Consider the following 14,967-nt stretch of genomic DNA (forward strand, 5'->3'; position numbering starts at 1 on the left):
TAGAGAGAAATATCCGCGGCGAGGGGCGCGTTGTGACGTCATGTGCCTCCTTGGAGCACCGCCACGGTGAAATCGCAAGTTCGTGGCCAGTAAAGCTTTCGCTTTAAAACAATCACGCCATAAATGGGTGTGCTGAAAAGTACTCCAATGCATTGCCGACCGAGCCCGGTGACACTAGTACAACAGGCGCATCCTACCCAACACTGGGCATGTCATTACATCATCGTGGCCAGGCCATCTCCTCACCATATGGTAAATAAATCTCTGCCCACCACTATATGCACTCTTACCTACCTATGCCATTTGCTGCTGTATATCAAACGCTGCAGCAATGTGCAGTTTGGAACTGGACGTGCTAATGACTGAACTAACATGCGCAACATATTCGCACTTGGGAAGTTGCCTGCCTGTCATACAAAATATTACTCTCACACAAAATATTAAAGGAAGAAAGTAAAGCTTGTTGAACGTCGAACACTTTTTTTTGTAGCGGTTGATCATAGCCATGAATCACACTAGATGGATGGGGCTTGTAATTTGCATGAAGCACATTGGTCAACCGCCTCTTTCCGAGCACTCGCAGCCCCTTTTCAGTTGCCATGCAGCGTTTTATACAGAAGTAACTGCACAAGGTATTGATCAAAGGTAACGATGCAGCGTCTGTAAGTGAGGGGAAGTAGCAATTGTTAGAGTTACTCTATACAGCTCCATTTAGGGAGCAAAGGAAGCTATATACAGGAACTCTAGCAGATGTGGATGGTAGGCAACCCCTTGTGTCTTCGTCCAGCTCTTCCTGGATTTCGACTTCCTAAGCAGTGTTGAGATCGGTGACTGGTAACAATCAAAACATCGCAGGGGTAATCTTGCTGTGCTGCACAGCAGGTTCTACGAAGTGACCATTTTCAGCAGTGGCATGTAGTGGCTAACATAGGCGCCTTCGACGAACAATGCCACTGTCAATGGTGTGCCGTTGCAGTTTTTGGGCGCAACACACAGGAAACTAATACACCTGACCTTGTGGACATTGGAGTGTCTGTGCTTCAGAACATAAGAGCCCGAAAAACATAATAAACAGGAACACATCAACGAGGCTCTATTTTACGACCAACTGGATAGCTCACACCTAGTCTGGTTTCCGGCTCATCAGGGCCACTCGGTCAGCCCCAGTGGCTGCAATCCTAACGAGCAAGCTCACTCTGCTGTGCGAGATCTCACATGCCGCGCATCAGATCAGGAACTGCTCCAGGATGACTGCGGCTCCTACAAAGACCCACTTACTACTTTTCACGAGATCACCTCACACTATAGGGAAGGCAGGAGGTTTTTTCCTCCCCCCCATCAGAAGCTCAACCGAGCTCAGGCAGTCACATTAAGAATGCTTCAAACTAAATCTTATCCCACACCTTTTGTGCTTAACAAAATTGACCGGGATTTTCCCGCGGAATGTAAAAGTTGTGGACACACTTCGTGTCTATTTGATCATATGTTCTGGCTGTGCCCCAACCAAAGGGCTTCGGATCTCAACAGTGAGGAGGACTGGAGTCGGCGCATATCCAGCGAAGTCCTCCAAGATCAACTCCTGGCCGTCCGGAGAGCTCACGACATCGGGAAAGCCTTTGGCCTACCGGTGCCTACGTGGGCGGAGCCACCGACTTAGCCTGGGGGCTTGTGCCCTCGGACCCTAGTTTCTCTGGACTAAAATAAAGTTCTTGCCATGCCATGCCATGCATTTGAACGGACACTAAAGAAAAAAAACTTCATCTTTGTTAATTTCCCGGAAAGAGGTTGACTATTACAAAAGAAAATGAAAATCTATAGAAAGAAAATCTATATTTTTTAAAAATTTCATACCAAAACCCCATAGCCTGTACATCAGTGTGATGGATTTTAAACTGTTTTGTCATATTTAGGCCATTGTGGCTCAGTGAAATCCTTGAAATTTGCAAAGTTCAGTCTCTGGTTTTTTTTAGAACACAATGTTGTCCATTTTTAGTGATAAGTTTTCTAGGCCCAAGCAGATATCAAAATTCATGATGTTGCAGCGATCTGGGGTGGGAGCTTGAAGGCAGCGTCGCCACCATTCTCTTGTTACTGTACTTTATTTGGCTTACCAACACCTCCTTCAAAGGTAAGAGTGACATTTTCGGTATTTATAGAACAGTAGCTCGTTAGTACAGCTAAACATATTGTCTTTAGTGTCCCATTAATTAGCATATACTATTTAGTTAGGAGAGCTCATCAATGCAGGTTTAGCGTACACAAACATTACTCTCAACTTTGCAGTATAAACTGTTATGAACAGATACTTCAGAATCATAAACTTGCAACATTTATTTGTCGGTATGTTGTGTGCAGCTGGCCAAATGTAATACAGCTGCACAGGTGTTACACGTGCAGTGTTTAATCTGAATTCAATTCTGTGATTTCACGTGCCAGAACGACAATTTGATCATGAGGCACACTGTAGTGGGGGAGTTTGAATTAATTTTTAATGTGCCCCCAATGCACAGGACGCAGGTGTTTTTACATTTCACCCCCATCAAAATGGGGCCAGCGCGGCAGTGTTTGATTCTGTGCTTAGCAGTGCAACACCATAGCCGCAGTATTTTCTTACAAATATTTTCAAGATTTGGGTCAAAAGTATTTGAAAATGCTAAATACTGTAAGTTAATTCGCAGTCACTGACTGCAAAGCCCATCATACAAAATTTCACTCAGTCAGTCAATCAATGTTACACTTAGTCGCACACATTAAAAGAAAGCTCTCTCTATATATTTTTTTACTCATGCATCGCAGCGCTGGATGAAGTCTGTGCTTTTGGCAGGTCAGGTAGTCGGTAGTCAGTGTTTTCTTGGAAAACTGAACTCAATTGCCATCTAATAAAGCAGGCATGGTAGATTGAGGTTTTGTCGATGGGCTGCCCAATATATTAACCTATTTGTGAAGTAACATTATAACCAGCGCTCAAAGACTCTGCTCAAAGGAGGGGTACAGGGGGGGATGATGAACTCCCATGTATACATGGCCTCCATACCTACGTATGTGTACATGTAAATTCAGAGGTAATAATAGATAAGCTAACAAATTTTTTGGGAGCGGATTTTGTAATGAGATGACATTTGGATGAATGTCATCTTTTGTGCCAGGACCTCTAAATTGCTAGGGTAGGAAAACTTGTGTTATTACATAACTTTGGCACTCAGAAAGAACAAATTGTACTGAAGGAAAAGTAGCACTCACTGAAATGAACTGCTAACTGTCCAGCAAAGAAAGTAAACCTATGCATGCCTCAAATGGGCGAGCGATCTGCATGCACACAGCAACGTTTCAGGTTTTTACACCTCTTTATGGCACAGCCTGCCAGTAATAATTTGGACAAAGATATTTCCCACTTCTGGGGTCCAATATTGCTGATGGCCAAGCCAGACCCCCCCCCCGACATTTAAGCTCTGGTTATAACCAGTTTTGAGGAATGATATTGCAAATCAAATCAGTTGTGCTCATAGTGCTAATTGATTCAAGTTATTGTACAGAATCCCTGCAGGAGCAACATTACCAATACTCCGGATGACTGAGAAGTTACTTTGGAGAGAGAATCTGTAATGTCATGAAATGCTGAACGGTACTTTTTTTTTACCCACTTTTACGTACGCAAAATATAGGACGAAGTGGCTCAACACTGTGCGTTAATTCGGTTCTCCTGAGCTTTAAATACTTCAGGCTGGGCTTTTGCTGTGGGCTCCGACTGTCATAAAATTGCATTTGGTGGAGTTTGAAGTCTTGAAATTTCCCAACATTCATGACAATTCTCTGCATGCTACAGTAGGCAATCGACATCATGGAGGGGCATGAATAAGTTGAAAGCTTTGGCGCTGCGGGCCTAAGCGGTGCTTCCAAAAGGTAACCCTCAGGTTGCTTTGCATAGCTTTAGCAGACGACATATATAAGGTTTAGCTTCAGCAAGCCGGTTCCTTATTGTACAATTTAGTCACGTCTCTACTGACAGGAAAACGCCATTGGCTTTACACATTTACCCTGCGAACCACTCCTTGAGACACAGTGGCGCAGTTCGTTATGCTCGGTGTTCTCCTAGTTCTAGGAACTATTGGGGGCGTGCTCACGCTAGTGGCTCGGTATACAGCCACACTCACTGGCCAGTCTTGCGCACGCCAATTCATAAACAAAAGAATAGTCATTATGTTACAGTTTTATTTTTTCTAACAGGCAAACTGGTTTTTAGAAGCAAGATTCAATGTCACCCAGAAGACATCAAGCATGCCTAACGTTCATTCTACTGAGCTACAATGTCTTTTCTTGCCTCGTGAACACACTTTGTGAACGCATCGACGAGCTTAGAACAATTTAATGGCGCGCGCTGGTTCTTCGCGTAACAATCCATTACTTTTTGCTGGTGCCCCTCGCACACAGGAGTGCACGTATGTTGGGCGTACCGCTCCTCTACCTGCTTTACGGCACCGGCAAACTTGTCGGTAGCCAGTTTGTACAATTCTTGATTCTGCCGTTCTACCTCCTTCAAATTTTCTCGCCAGACGTCATCAAATTTCTTCAGTTCGTCGTGGTTGAGCCTCCGGCTCTGAAGGTTGTCTCCCGCGGCAGTCCTCGGCTCGTACGGTGCACCGGCAGCAGTCTGTCGGGCCACTGTGGACGAAATAGAGTCGGATTCTCCCTTCAGCCTCTTCACAACAGAGTCTGATATCTTGATGACATCCGGAGAGTTTTCGTTAACGATGGTAACTCTCCTGGTGCTTCCAGACGAGCCCATAACTGGAAAGAAAATGAAGACGAGGCACGGTTCACGGTGCCCGCACGACAACGAGAAAAGGCGACGGACCGGCACGCAGTAGCTAGCTTGCGGCTCTTCTGCCGATTACCAATTCAACTGGTTATTAGTTTCCTTGTATTGTGTCTCGCTAAAAACGTCAATGTCACGGCAAAACACATCGCATAGCAATCACAAATACCTTGCTGAGGCCCCGAAGCTCTTGCTGCACCTCCAGCAGAAAACAAAACGTTGCGATGACAGTGCTTACGCCGGAGACATCCGCAACTACTTGCTTCATTAATGTAACAAGCTAAATATTACGTTATTGGAATACATTTTTACAACGTAGGTGTCGAACTTTTTATTATGTTTATTTTGAGATAATTTCTGATCACTTTCTGATGTTCTCTTTATTTTTTGCTGTCGACAGTTAATCGTCGCTAGAGAGCGTTTAGCACGCTAGTGGTAGTTTGTCGGCTCACAATAATGGCGAGCCGGGTTGTGTCTTTAGACCTTTGTAAAAGTTGGGAAAGATCAGGAAAACTTGAGTTGTAAGTGTTTACCGAAGCAAACCGCGCCATCTGCATAGTTTTCAGATTCCACATATGCGAGAACTTATGCCTGTTCCTTTGAGGCAGCCAAAATAATTACTTTTGCTAGGCCTATCGTCTGGACAAAATTTGATTGACTTGAATATGATGCGATAAAGAACGTTGTGGTTTGCCAGCGATTGCACAAAACATGTTATGGGAGATTTCATATCCACGCTTGTATGTATTGACGCAGTGGTGTGCGAGACGCCGTGAGCAGCGCTGGCACAAGTGTTTAACAGCAGCGCGCCATCGCCACAGCCTGAGCTCGCTAATGCGATTAACGCGGTTTGTTTTCTTGTTAATTTACTCGGTGCGTTGCTCTTTGGAAGCGGCCTGACGAGTATAGTGGTCGTTCTCGTGATGCAAAGTGCTGGAGGAAGTGTTCGTCGCACGAATAGCAGCAGTGATTTGCAGTAACTATTGCTAATCTGAATAGGCGGCTGGCCGTTAGCAGCATTGTGACCTTTGCTGTCTTTTTCCCCCACTACCTAGCATCAAGCTATGTCGTTCAGCAGCAGCCGGCATGCAGACGTCAAGGTTGCCTTCAGACAGAGGCGGGAGGGGTAAGTGCGCATCAGTTGCACGTAGCCTACAAATTTTAGTACCATTGGAGGGGTCCCAGCTTCCATGTGCGCACTGAACTAGTGTCTGTGTGCCTCTGTTTATCACATGTGTTGCACATTGCGGTACTCCTCGCCTATGGAACGGACTTTAAAGCATTAATTTAACTTTTCGTTTGTCCTCGCATTATTGATGTGTCTTACTTGCGTGCACGTGTTTTTACTGCCACGAAGCAGGCTCTCATTTACCGTGCACTGCCGCCGTAGTATTGAATCTAATAGTGATGTGTTCTTGTTTTGATGCTTAAATATTCCGCTCTTCCCATTGGCTGTTGTGGTAGAAAAACAAGGAGCATTTTGTTATTCTATCGATTAACGCTGTCAAAGAGGAACTAGAAGTTCCTTGTCTTGTTCTGCTTTAGTAGCAGCCGCATTGTTATTTTAAATTCGAACTGCTTTTTGTACAGTGATGGAAAACTGAAAACTTAAAATTCTGGGGATTCTGCTCAACATACCCCAAAGGATTTTTCCGTGGTATATTTAGCCTGAAATGATCTGTTCATGTTGTCACAAGGTTGAAAATACTGGTCACTGACATGGTAATTATTACCAAAATTCAGGCCCTTGCTAAAGAATGTCAGATCCTCAACATCTCCTTTTGATGTGTCCTGAAACATGAGCGATCAGAATGAAAAATTTGAGAAAGGCTGGACTGAACCGTACCTGAAGAGTATGACCATTGGATAAAGGACAGTAAGCTTGCAAAGACAATGCTGCAATTCTTGCATGATGCAGAGTAGGAACCTTTTATTTAACTTTATTTTATCCTTTATGCCTTGCAGCAAATCCTTCCAAATAAAAAGAAAGAACTCACCAGATTGTCTACATTAATGTGTATGCTTCTTTTATGTCATAACCTATGTTGTGCTTTTGGTAAGAGAACGGTGGCTTTGTGCAAAAGTTTCCAGAGTAAAATGGAGCAGTGTAAGAGTTTAATCATGGGAGCCTTGATTAGTTATGGAATTTTCTGCGACTTACCTGGCAGCTTTGTTGAGATTGCACTGTATATCATTTTTCATTGCTGTTTGAAGTTCAATTGGGTTCTCTTTCACAATGCTCGCAGATGCTGCAACTTGGCACAGAATTTTTCTCTGTATAATCGCATGACTGTGTACGAGAGCTGCAAGCATGGTGGTTCAGCCAGCATAGAAATGATAGGAGTGCATAGATTTTCCAAAACTTCAATAATATGCCTTGGTGGCTTTGCATATTGATAATTTGCAGCAAAATATTGGATTTCAAGTGTAAGAAATTGCAATGAAGTATGCTCGCAGAATGTTATTGCCTTCATGTTTTTTAGAAGGCTATGATTGCATGGAAATTAAAGTGTAATAAATGATGCAACAAGAACATCTGAAGCTACAAGCAAAAAATTAGACTAATACACTTACTACCCATCATTCCCAGCTAAACCACCTCAGCATCAGAGTTCTCTCTAGCAATATTATTAATCATCCCTGCACTCTAGGCTATGTGAAGCATATCGCACCATTTTGCTGTCAGTTCTGTGCTGGTGCAGAGTGAGCCTACAACCTCTTGCACAGAACCTCTACTACCTTCTCAGCAATGGGGCTCATGATATCTGCTGCCACTCAAAACAAAGACATCATGCAGGCAATGCACAATGCTTGGGTGGAGAAAATGGTGGCATGCATTGTTTTGAAAACTAGGTCACAGAACACAGGACAGTCCGATTAGTGCTTCTTGGTCACAGTTGAGTGGGGTGTGGGTTCGTTAGGCAAAAGGAATGAAAGATTCAAGGGTGTGCTTGAGGCGTTACGATATCTGCTGTAACTAATTACAAGTTAATTTTAGAGTAAGCTTGTGTCTTTATGCTTTCCTAAGTCACAGTTGCATGATGCTGTTGTATTGTGCCACTGGAATTAAAAAAAAATTTAGAGAACGACATGATTTGTACGTGGTAGGACCATGCATATTGGTACATTTGGCTTCATCTATTTTTGCTGTGCTGAAATGAAAGGAGGGTTTTGGTGTTCTAGCAGAAGACCTAAATGTTTTGATAAGCATTAAAGAATTTGAATTGATAAGCTTTAATGAATTTGAATACTGCCAACTCAAAATTACTGTATTCAGTAGGCCTTTGATGACAAGGCTGCAATGGTGCAAACCTGTTTTTGTAGACCTGCAGTTGCTGTTACATGACCTATGCTGGCACGTGGTGGAGGATCGTCTCAAGGTGGACCAGGCCCTGGCGGCCCTAGCCGAGGTTACCGTAAGTGGTGTTGTCGTGTGGTGGGCGGCTTTCGAGCCGTGCGGATTTGCCCCACGCCTGCTCTGCGCTGGGGCACTTTGTTTGCTTAGGCGTTGCATCCAGAGATCTCCTCCATGCTGGTGGATCTGGTCTTCCTACTGGGTACGTGCCTGGCTGCTTGCCTCCTTTCTCCATAAGGCATTGTCGGTGGCCTATCTAGACACCTCCTTACCACCTCTTTAGACTTCGAGACGCTGTCGGGAGAGAACCGGGACCAGAGGGATCGCTTCCACTGGCTTCTGGCTGGCTGCGCCAAGGTGAGTAGTTCACTGTTGCCGTTGTGTGTCTATGCTGGCAGCCTTCACTTAGAGCACATATGACGATCTCGAGGTGAAGTTGAGCAGTCATGCATATATCTCTAAGAAAGGCCACCAAATAACCCACCAATATCACTTTAACAAGTTCGTTTCTTTTATGTTGAGCTAAGTTCGTTTGACATAGTTCTATTTTTCAGCTCAGTAATGGATAAGAGCCCAGATAGGCAAGACAGTGCTCTTGTATTGAAGGTTAGGTTGACCCATTTCTGAGCAGAAAAATAGCACTCTGGTTAACCTTCCCAGCAAAGACAAGCAAGAATTGCTGCTAAAGAATGTCCAAGGTGTTACCTGTTTTGAGTCTGTTTGGCAAAGAGCAGCGATTGAATTTGTTTTGTTTTTTATTATTATCTCGCCAACTTTTCTGTTTGACATTGTTTTATGAGGTGGAGAACACTGATTATCTTTCTTTAATATTGTACCATTGAACTGTTGTTAAGCATTAGCTCATATTTAGCAGGTAGAGATTCCATTGTGCAGCAAGGTCGTGACAATGTGTATTTTGGACACCAGTTCTGCTAAAATTTCATTGTATAGCAACTCAAGCAGTTCAGATTGTGTGAGAGCCATCTACTATCAAGTGTATGCAAGGCAGAAGTGTTTCTATGAAATGTAAAATTTGAGTGACATTCTTTTGTAATAATTATGCATACATTAAATGTCTGCATTTGTGGTAAAAGAAAGCACTAGTACTTTTGAAAGCCTATGCATAGCATGAAAGCTGCCACCATGCTGAAATCTGTGTTGGCAGCTGCTGTGCCCACTTAACACACTTGTGCAATCCGACGAAAGAATTTGTTAAGAGGTGATCCAATACTTATGCTATGCTGCTATGTTGTTAAGGAATATTCTGGCTTTACTAGCACATGCTTTGCAGCTTTTAAACCCAAAGGGACTTTCAGAGCTGCAGCGCATATACTTTAATTTACTGCATGGATGGTGCAGTAAACTGCCCTTACAGTAACATTGTTTCATTCGAATTTTTTAGTAGTCATGACTCCAGTGCAATCATTTTAGAATGGGTTATTCAAAGTTCAGTGGCAGGACTCTGCTTAGTACGAAGTGAGATGTGGGAAATCGCGCAGGACTGCTCTAACTGCTCCATGCAGCATAATTGATGACCCATTGCATTTCTATGGGCCAACCTTCTCAGAGGAGCGCTGCGAAGTTCACCCCACCACATGACAGTAGCTCCTTAGGTCCAACTGTGTTATGTGAGGATCAGCGACAGACGATGCAGCTCTTTGCGGACATCGGCAGAATTTTGCTGCTATGTCATGTTGCCATCATCAAGTGGGGCTTTTATTTAGATGTTACATGTAATGAGCTCCTGTGCTGTTGGAGTCTAAATTGAACGTTACATGGCTCTCTTATAGCTTCTCTGCTTTTCATGAAATACCACTTATAACAAAGTCAGTTTCGTTTCCCACTGACATCGTTATATATTCAGTTTTTATTGTGTGTCAGTTTGCTTGCCCAAGTACAAAATTAGCAAGAACAAAGTGTGAATTGAAGGGGGGACAACTAAAGCATGGCACTTGTGTTGAGTGTTTCCTTTCATTCCTTGTTCAATTTTTGTTATTGGCCGTTCCTCAGCAAGACCGTTTGGTAGGACTGGCAGGGAGTCATGCATATTTTTGTGTTGGTCCTTCTTTAGGACCTGAAGAGAGCTTTCCTTCAGAGAACTAAAATATGCAGTACTTAAGATGCACATTCACAGTTCATTTGAGCTTTTTTTGTTTTCCTTTTGTTACGTACAGGTTGTTCCTGATGCCTTGCTGAAAGAAAGAATAGAGATAGAGTCCTTGGGTGATGCTGGGATTGTCAGGAACAGCCGAACAACGGCCACCAAGTTTGTCAAGATCAAGACACGGCTGTTGTAAGACTGTGCCCCATGTTACTGCAACTGTTCATTCAGTAATTGCTTCTGGTACTGTACATGTGTGTGTGTAAAAGCTATTAAGTGGATGGGCTGGTATACACTGCTTACAACTTGTAGTGCATAGGTAATGCAACACACAGAAGAGAGAGTGCTCATCCTTCCATCTGTGTACCATTTCTTTTGTGTTATCAAAGTTGCAATTGACCATACTGTAAGTCTTAGCCCTGTTCCATCATATAATGTTTTGCTTGTGTCGCATGTTTGCTTAAGTATCAAGAGCAAGTTCTTGTTGATATTTATATGTTGAGCTCTTTCGAGGATTGTGGAAATATTGTTTAATGAATTTGTTCTGCATGACTTATGCAGCTGAACTTGACTGACTAAATGAATTGGTTGCTTTGCTGTGCAGTTACAAGCAAAACAAGTACAACTTGTTTCGAGAGGAAAGTGAGGGCTACGCAAAGCTAGCCACAGAGCTAAGTCAAGAGATCACCAGCAAAATCAGTCCAGACTACATGATCGAGGTCATGAGGTCTCTTATAGGTGAGTGCTTGAAATACCCACTAATTTGTTTCCTGCTGACTCCCGCTTTATGTTTCCAAATGCCTCCCTCATATTTGCTGTTATCTTCTTTGCAAAGTGTAATAAAAACAAATCTAATGTGGATACCCAATTGAAGTGCACGAGAAAGAAATGCATTATGAAGACGTAATTGGGGTAACAATGTGAGAGATCAAGCTAGTCGGTATTCCATGTAACTGGGGGGGAAGCATTGCCTTGGCTTGTGATGTGCTAGGAATGGCATGCGAAATGGGAAACCTTCAAATACGGTGGCAACTCTCAGTTCTTTAGAATAACTTCACGTGTACAAATAGTTTGCAAAATACTTTACCAGAAAGGGTTCATGGGGCGTTGGCCATTCATGCCCAGGTATTGCAGGTACCCATAAAAATTTAAAGAGAGGACGAGACTTCAGTGAAAGCTGGATAGGCTTACATGGCAGCGTACTTAGCATGCTGCCTAGATGTCAGCAGCAGTGATATGGCACATGCATAACCCACTGTCCTCACACAGCACAGATAAGCACATATGTGCCCCCAAGGCTAACTGCAGTATCTGGTTGAGGCCAATGGGATCATCTGTGCCAGGTGACCAGCCAGACTAAAATTTCCAGCATACAATTAAAATTTCTCTCTGTCTCTCTCTCTCTCGGGGCCCATAGGCATGTTGGCCGTATCCATGGCATACTCACCTGCTGTTACTGTGGCTTTATGCAGGCTGTTTCAACCTGGATCCTAACAGAGTTCTGGATATTGTCTTGGAGGCTTTTGAGTGTCGCATTCATCTTGAGGACTTCTTCGTCCCTCTGCTTACTAAGTTCTTGTGCAATCCAGCCACCATAAGCCAAGTTCTTGGCTTCAAGTTCACCTTTTACCAGGCAAGCTTGCTTTTTCCCTTTCTTTCTGCAGTAAGACTGTGTATGGAAGTAAGTAGGGGTGTGCGAATATTTGAAATGTCAAAATAACAATCGAATGGTCACTATATGTAAGTGCGAATATTTTTCAAATATCTTGAATATTTCAATATGTCAACTGCCCCCAATTAAACATAATATGGGAGCAAAAGTACAGTAAATTTTCAGACCCATGGGCATAGCATAGATGTTCATAATGTACTATGTAATGACAGAAACTTGCTAAAGTTAAGGATACAATAAAACCTCGTTAAACTGTACCCGCTTAAACAGTAGTTTCATATTAAAAATAGTAAAGTCAAATCCCCAACTCAGCGGCCATTGAACAAAACTTCAAGGAGTGGGCCAACCGGGCGCGAAGGCGAGTGGGCACGGAGGCCGTTGAAAATGAGGGAGTTACGAGGTGGTTTAAAGGGAGGGCGATAGAGCCTAATTGGGAGGAAGGGCGGTAGGGAAGTGGACTTGCTTCCCCGCCAGCTTGCTGGATGGCAATAATTACCTCTGCGACCTACTGCCACAGAAGCAGTGGAGTTGCCGAGGCCAAGGCCTGTATTCTGTAATGCTCCGGTTTTCGAAGAATTCAGTTTTGTGGTGGTGCCACGTTTGGGCGGTCCACTGTTGTAATGAAAACAAGAGGAATGATAGAGGCCAAGGGGTGCACAGTTTTTTTTTTCTAGACGTAAACGTCGCAAAGCAAAAGAATACAACAAATTATGAACATTTCTTCATGTTTTTGATGAGGTTAATGTTTCTTGGCCGCGAGTGATTCAGTGTATTTTGTTTACTGCGGTTGACTGATTTATGCCGCTGGGTGGGATGTCGTACACTGGCTTGCCGCTTTCAAGGAACCGTTGCTTGTCCACCACCTTTTCATATATCTTCGAGACTTTCACCTACCCCTTTTCTTTGCCGATGGTTGTTATGGCTTCAACAAAACAACAAAATTATGCGGCTGACTGACGGCTGGGACAGGGCGAAGGTTTGCTTATTGGCCATGCACTGTTGGAAACTTCTAGTCGCAAAAAATTGCAATGTGCACAGCATTTTGGCCACAGCATCAATGCCACTAGTGCATTGCAGCCCCAAAACAGTCTCGAGCTCTTCGGACCCACGGTGCACTGTCTCTTTTGAGAGCCTTAACTGCCTCCTGAATTTTTTGTCTCCCATCTCAAACGCGTCTTGTTGATGTCGAGGTCATCATTGTCTCTCACGGACGCTCGATAAAAGCAGTAACGCAGGCGCCACAGGATCACTCTCGACGCTCTTTTTCTCAGAGCACCCATCACACGGCACTTGGGATCACACGGAAGCTCCTCGTGCCACTTCGTAGCAAACGACAAATTCAGTTTCCGCATGATTGGTGACGTTGCCATAATATGCGTGCGTGCCCCGAGGCGACGGCGTCACTCAGGAGGCGACCAATCAAGATGACGAAGTCATTGCCGCTGATCATAACTATGTTGGCGCGCTGCTTTGGTTGCGGCGTCGCCGCATTCAAAAGACTAGGAGAATGAGGTACTGGGTGTTCCCTTCGCATCCATGTATTCAGGGTCTGTCTTGTACAGAATCAGATATGGCGCATTGTGTCCAACAACCTTTCCATTGGAGCGTATCAGTTTAGATGCGTCATTGTAAAAAAAGTCGTGCGAATGAGACCAATGTGGCCAAGCAAAACAAGCGATCCGGCTGAACCAGATGTGAGTACAAATAGAGTGGCTAGACGGGTCCGCATGATACCAGTTGCCTGTGCACACGGCACTGTACAGGTAACTATTATTGGTCTCCTCCGCTCGTGGCTTGCTTGCCGTTGCAGCGAGCCACAAAAACTCTGCCCAGGACTGATCCTTCCCGCAGCGCATGGTTTGGCGCTAGTGTGGCTGGGGCATTATTCTGCAACGCAGAAGCAGCGACCTTGCCATTTGAGAGGGTGAAATTTCCGGCACTTTTTTTTTTCTGCGTGCAGCAGTGGAGGGTTTCTCCTACGCCTTTCCTCTATGGTGAGGTCAGAGCAATGCTAGTAGGAGACGCCACCACGTGATTTGGAGCGCTGCTGAGAGTATCGTCAGAGCGCGGTGTGTTTGAATTAACCATCGCTAATGCTTGTGCGTTAGAATTCCTGGACGTTTTCGCTAACAGGATGTTTGAATTAATGAGATTCGACTGATTGAAGTTCGATATATCGAGGTTGAACTGTATCACGATTTAGTACCCTGCTGCTCTATAGTGATTAGTTGCTTGTACAAAAAATTGCATTTCATGAACATTAAGAAGTTGGTGCCTTACAACAAATGCAGAAGGATCAGGATATACACATACAGTCTATGCTCGTTACAATGGACCCGCGTACAAGACTTGTATATTATGGACCATATTTCAACCATAGCTTGTTCTACCTATTTCATTAATGCAACGGAGTTTGCTTTTAACGGACCGCGCTACTACGGACTATCGGCTACAGCGGATGAAATTAGCAGTAATATTTTTAAAAATTGGGTGTATAAAACATACTTTTGCCGTGTCGACATGGGCTGCCAACTGACTTGTGAGGGCCAGTTGACAATCGCAGCTCAATATCGCGTGCACGAGGGAGGAACGTGGATGGAAATCCGCCACCTTCTTTGGCATGCGACGCACTGGGGGTGTTTCTACTCCGGTGGCTGCCGCTAATGGCGTTGCCGCCGTATCTTGAAAGTTATCTGTGATGTGGAGGAAATGCTCGCCTGCAAGGCCGCCGTATCTTTAATGCGATCTGAACAAAGTGCGTGCCCGTGCCCGCCTCAGCTTTAAAGTGATCTGCGATGTGGACAAAGCGCACCCAGTGCCGGTAGCTTCATATGTGCTATGCTTTTGACATTTAGTTTGTGTTGAAGCGAGAGACAACATAAAGGTCAATTTGCTCACTGCTGTTGTCGAGCTTATCTTGCTTAATTTGCTATTGCAATTGATGCTTTGCCTTTCGGTCGAAACTGTGACTTTTTACTTTGGACGTTCGTCACACTCTTTGCAATAAAGTTGTTAGTCACTGTGAC

At 44.1% G+C, this 14,967-nt stretch overlaps 2 protein-coding genes across 5 annotated transcripts in view; one reads left to right on the plus strand and one right to left on the minus strand.

Moving 5' to 3' along the window:
• Positions 1-4,191: 4,191 nt before the first annotated feature.
• Chchd3 (Coiled-coil-helix-coiled-coil-helix domain containing 3) lies at positions 4,192-5,083 on the minus strand. The gene is made up of 2 exons (XM_050182727.2): positions 4,983-5,083; positions 4,192-4,785 (listed from the first exon to the last, which is right to left on the minus strand). Exon 2 carries the CDS (start codon positions 4,781-4,783, stop codon positions 4,292-4,294), a length of 492 nt encoding a protein of 163 aa, XP_050038684.1. The 5' UTR covers positions 4,784-4,785; positions 4,983-5,083; the 3' UTR covers positions 4,192-4,291.
• A 142-nt stretch (positions 5,084-5,225) lies between these two features.
• The window catches only part of tho2 (THO complex subunit 2-like protein), a 113,815-nt gene continuing 104,073 nt past the window's right edge, over positions 5,226-14,967 (plus strand). For 2 of the 4 annotated variants that reach the window (XM_050182723.2, XM_050182725.2), the window contains exons 1-8: positions 5,228-5,334; positions 5,869-5,939; positions 8,138-8,229; positions 8,319-8,370; positions 8,452-8,525; positions 10,343-10,461; positions 10,874-11,007; positions 11,742-11,902. In XM_050182723.2, coding sequence (XP_050038680.2) covers positions 5,270-5,334; positions 5,869-5,939; positions 8,138-8,229; positions 8,319-8,370; positions 8,452-8,525; positions 10,343-10,461; positions 10,874-11,007; positions 11,742-11,902 — 768 coding nt within the window. In that variant the 5' untranslated portion in view covers positions 5,228-5,269. Of the gene's footprint in view, positions 5,335-5,721; positions 5,790-5,868; positions 5,940-8,137; positions 8,230-8,318; positions 8,371-8,451; positions 8,526-10,342; positions 10,462-10,873; positions 11,008-11,741; positions 11,903-14,967 lie in introns of those variants that run through there. The other 2 variants (XM_055073520.1, XM_055073519.1) reach the window with 2 other exon arrangements.

Source organism: Dermacentor andersoni, chromosome 4 (assembly GCF_023375885.2).
Source record: "Dermacentor andersoni chromosome 4, qqDerAnde1_hic_scaffold, whole genome shotgun sequence".
NCBI classification, from domain to species: Eukaryota; Metazoa; Arthropoda; class Arachnida; order Ixodida; family Ixodidae; genus Dermacentor; species Dermacentor andersoni.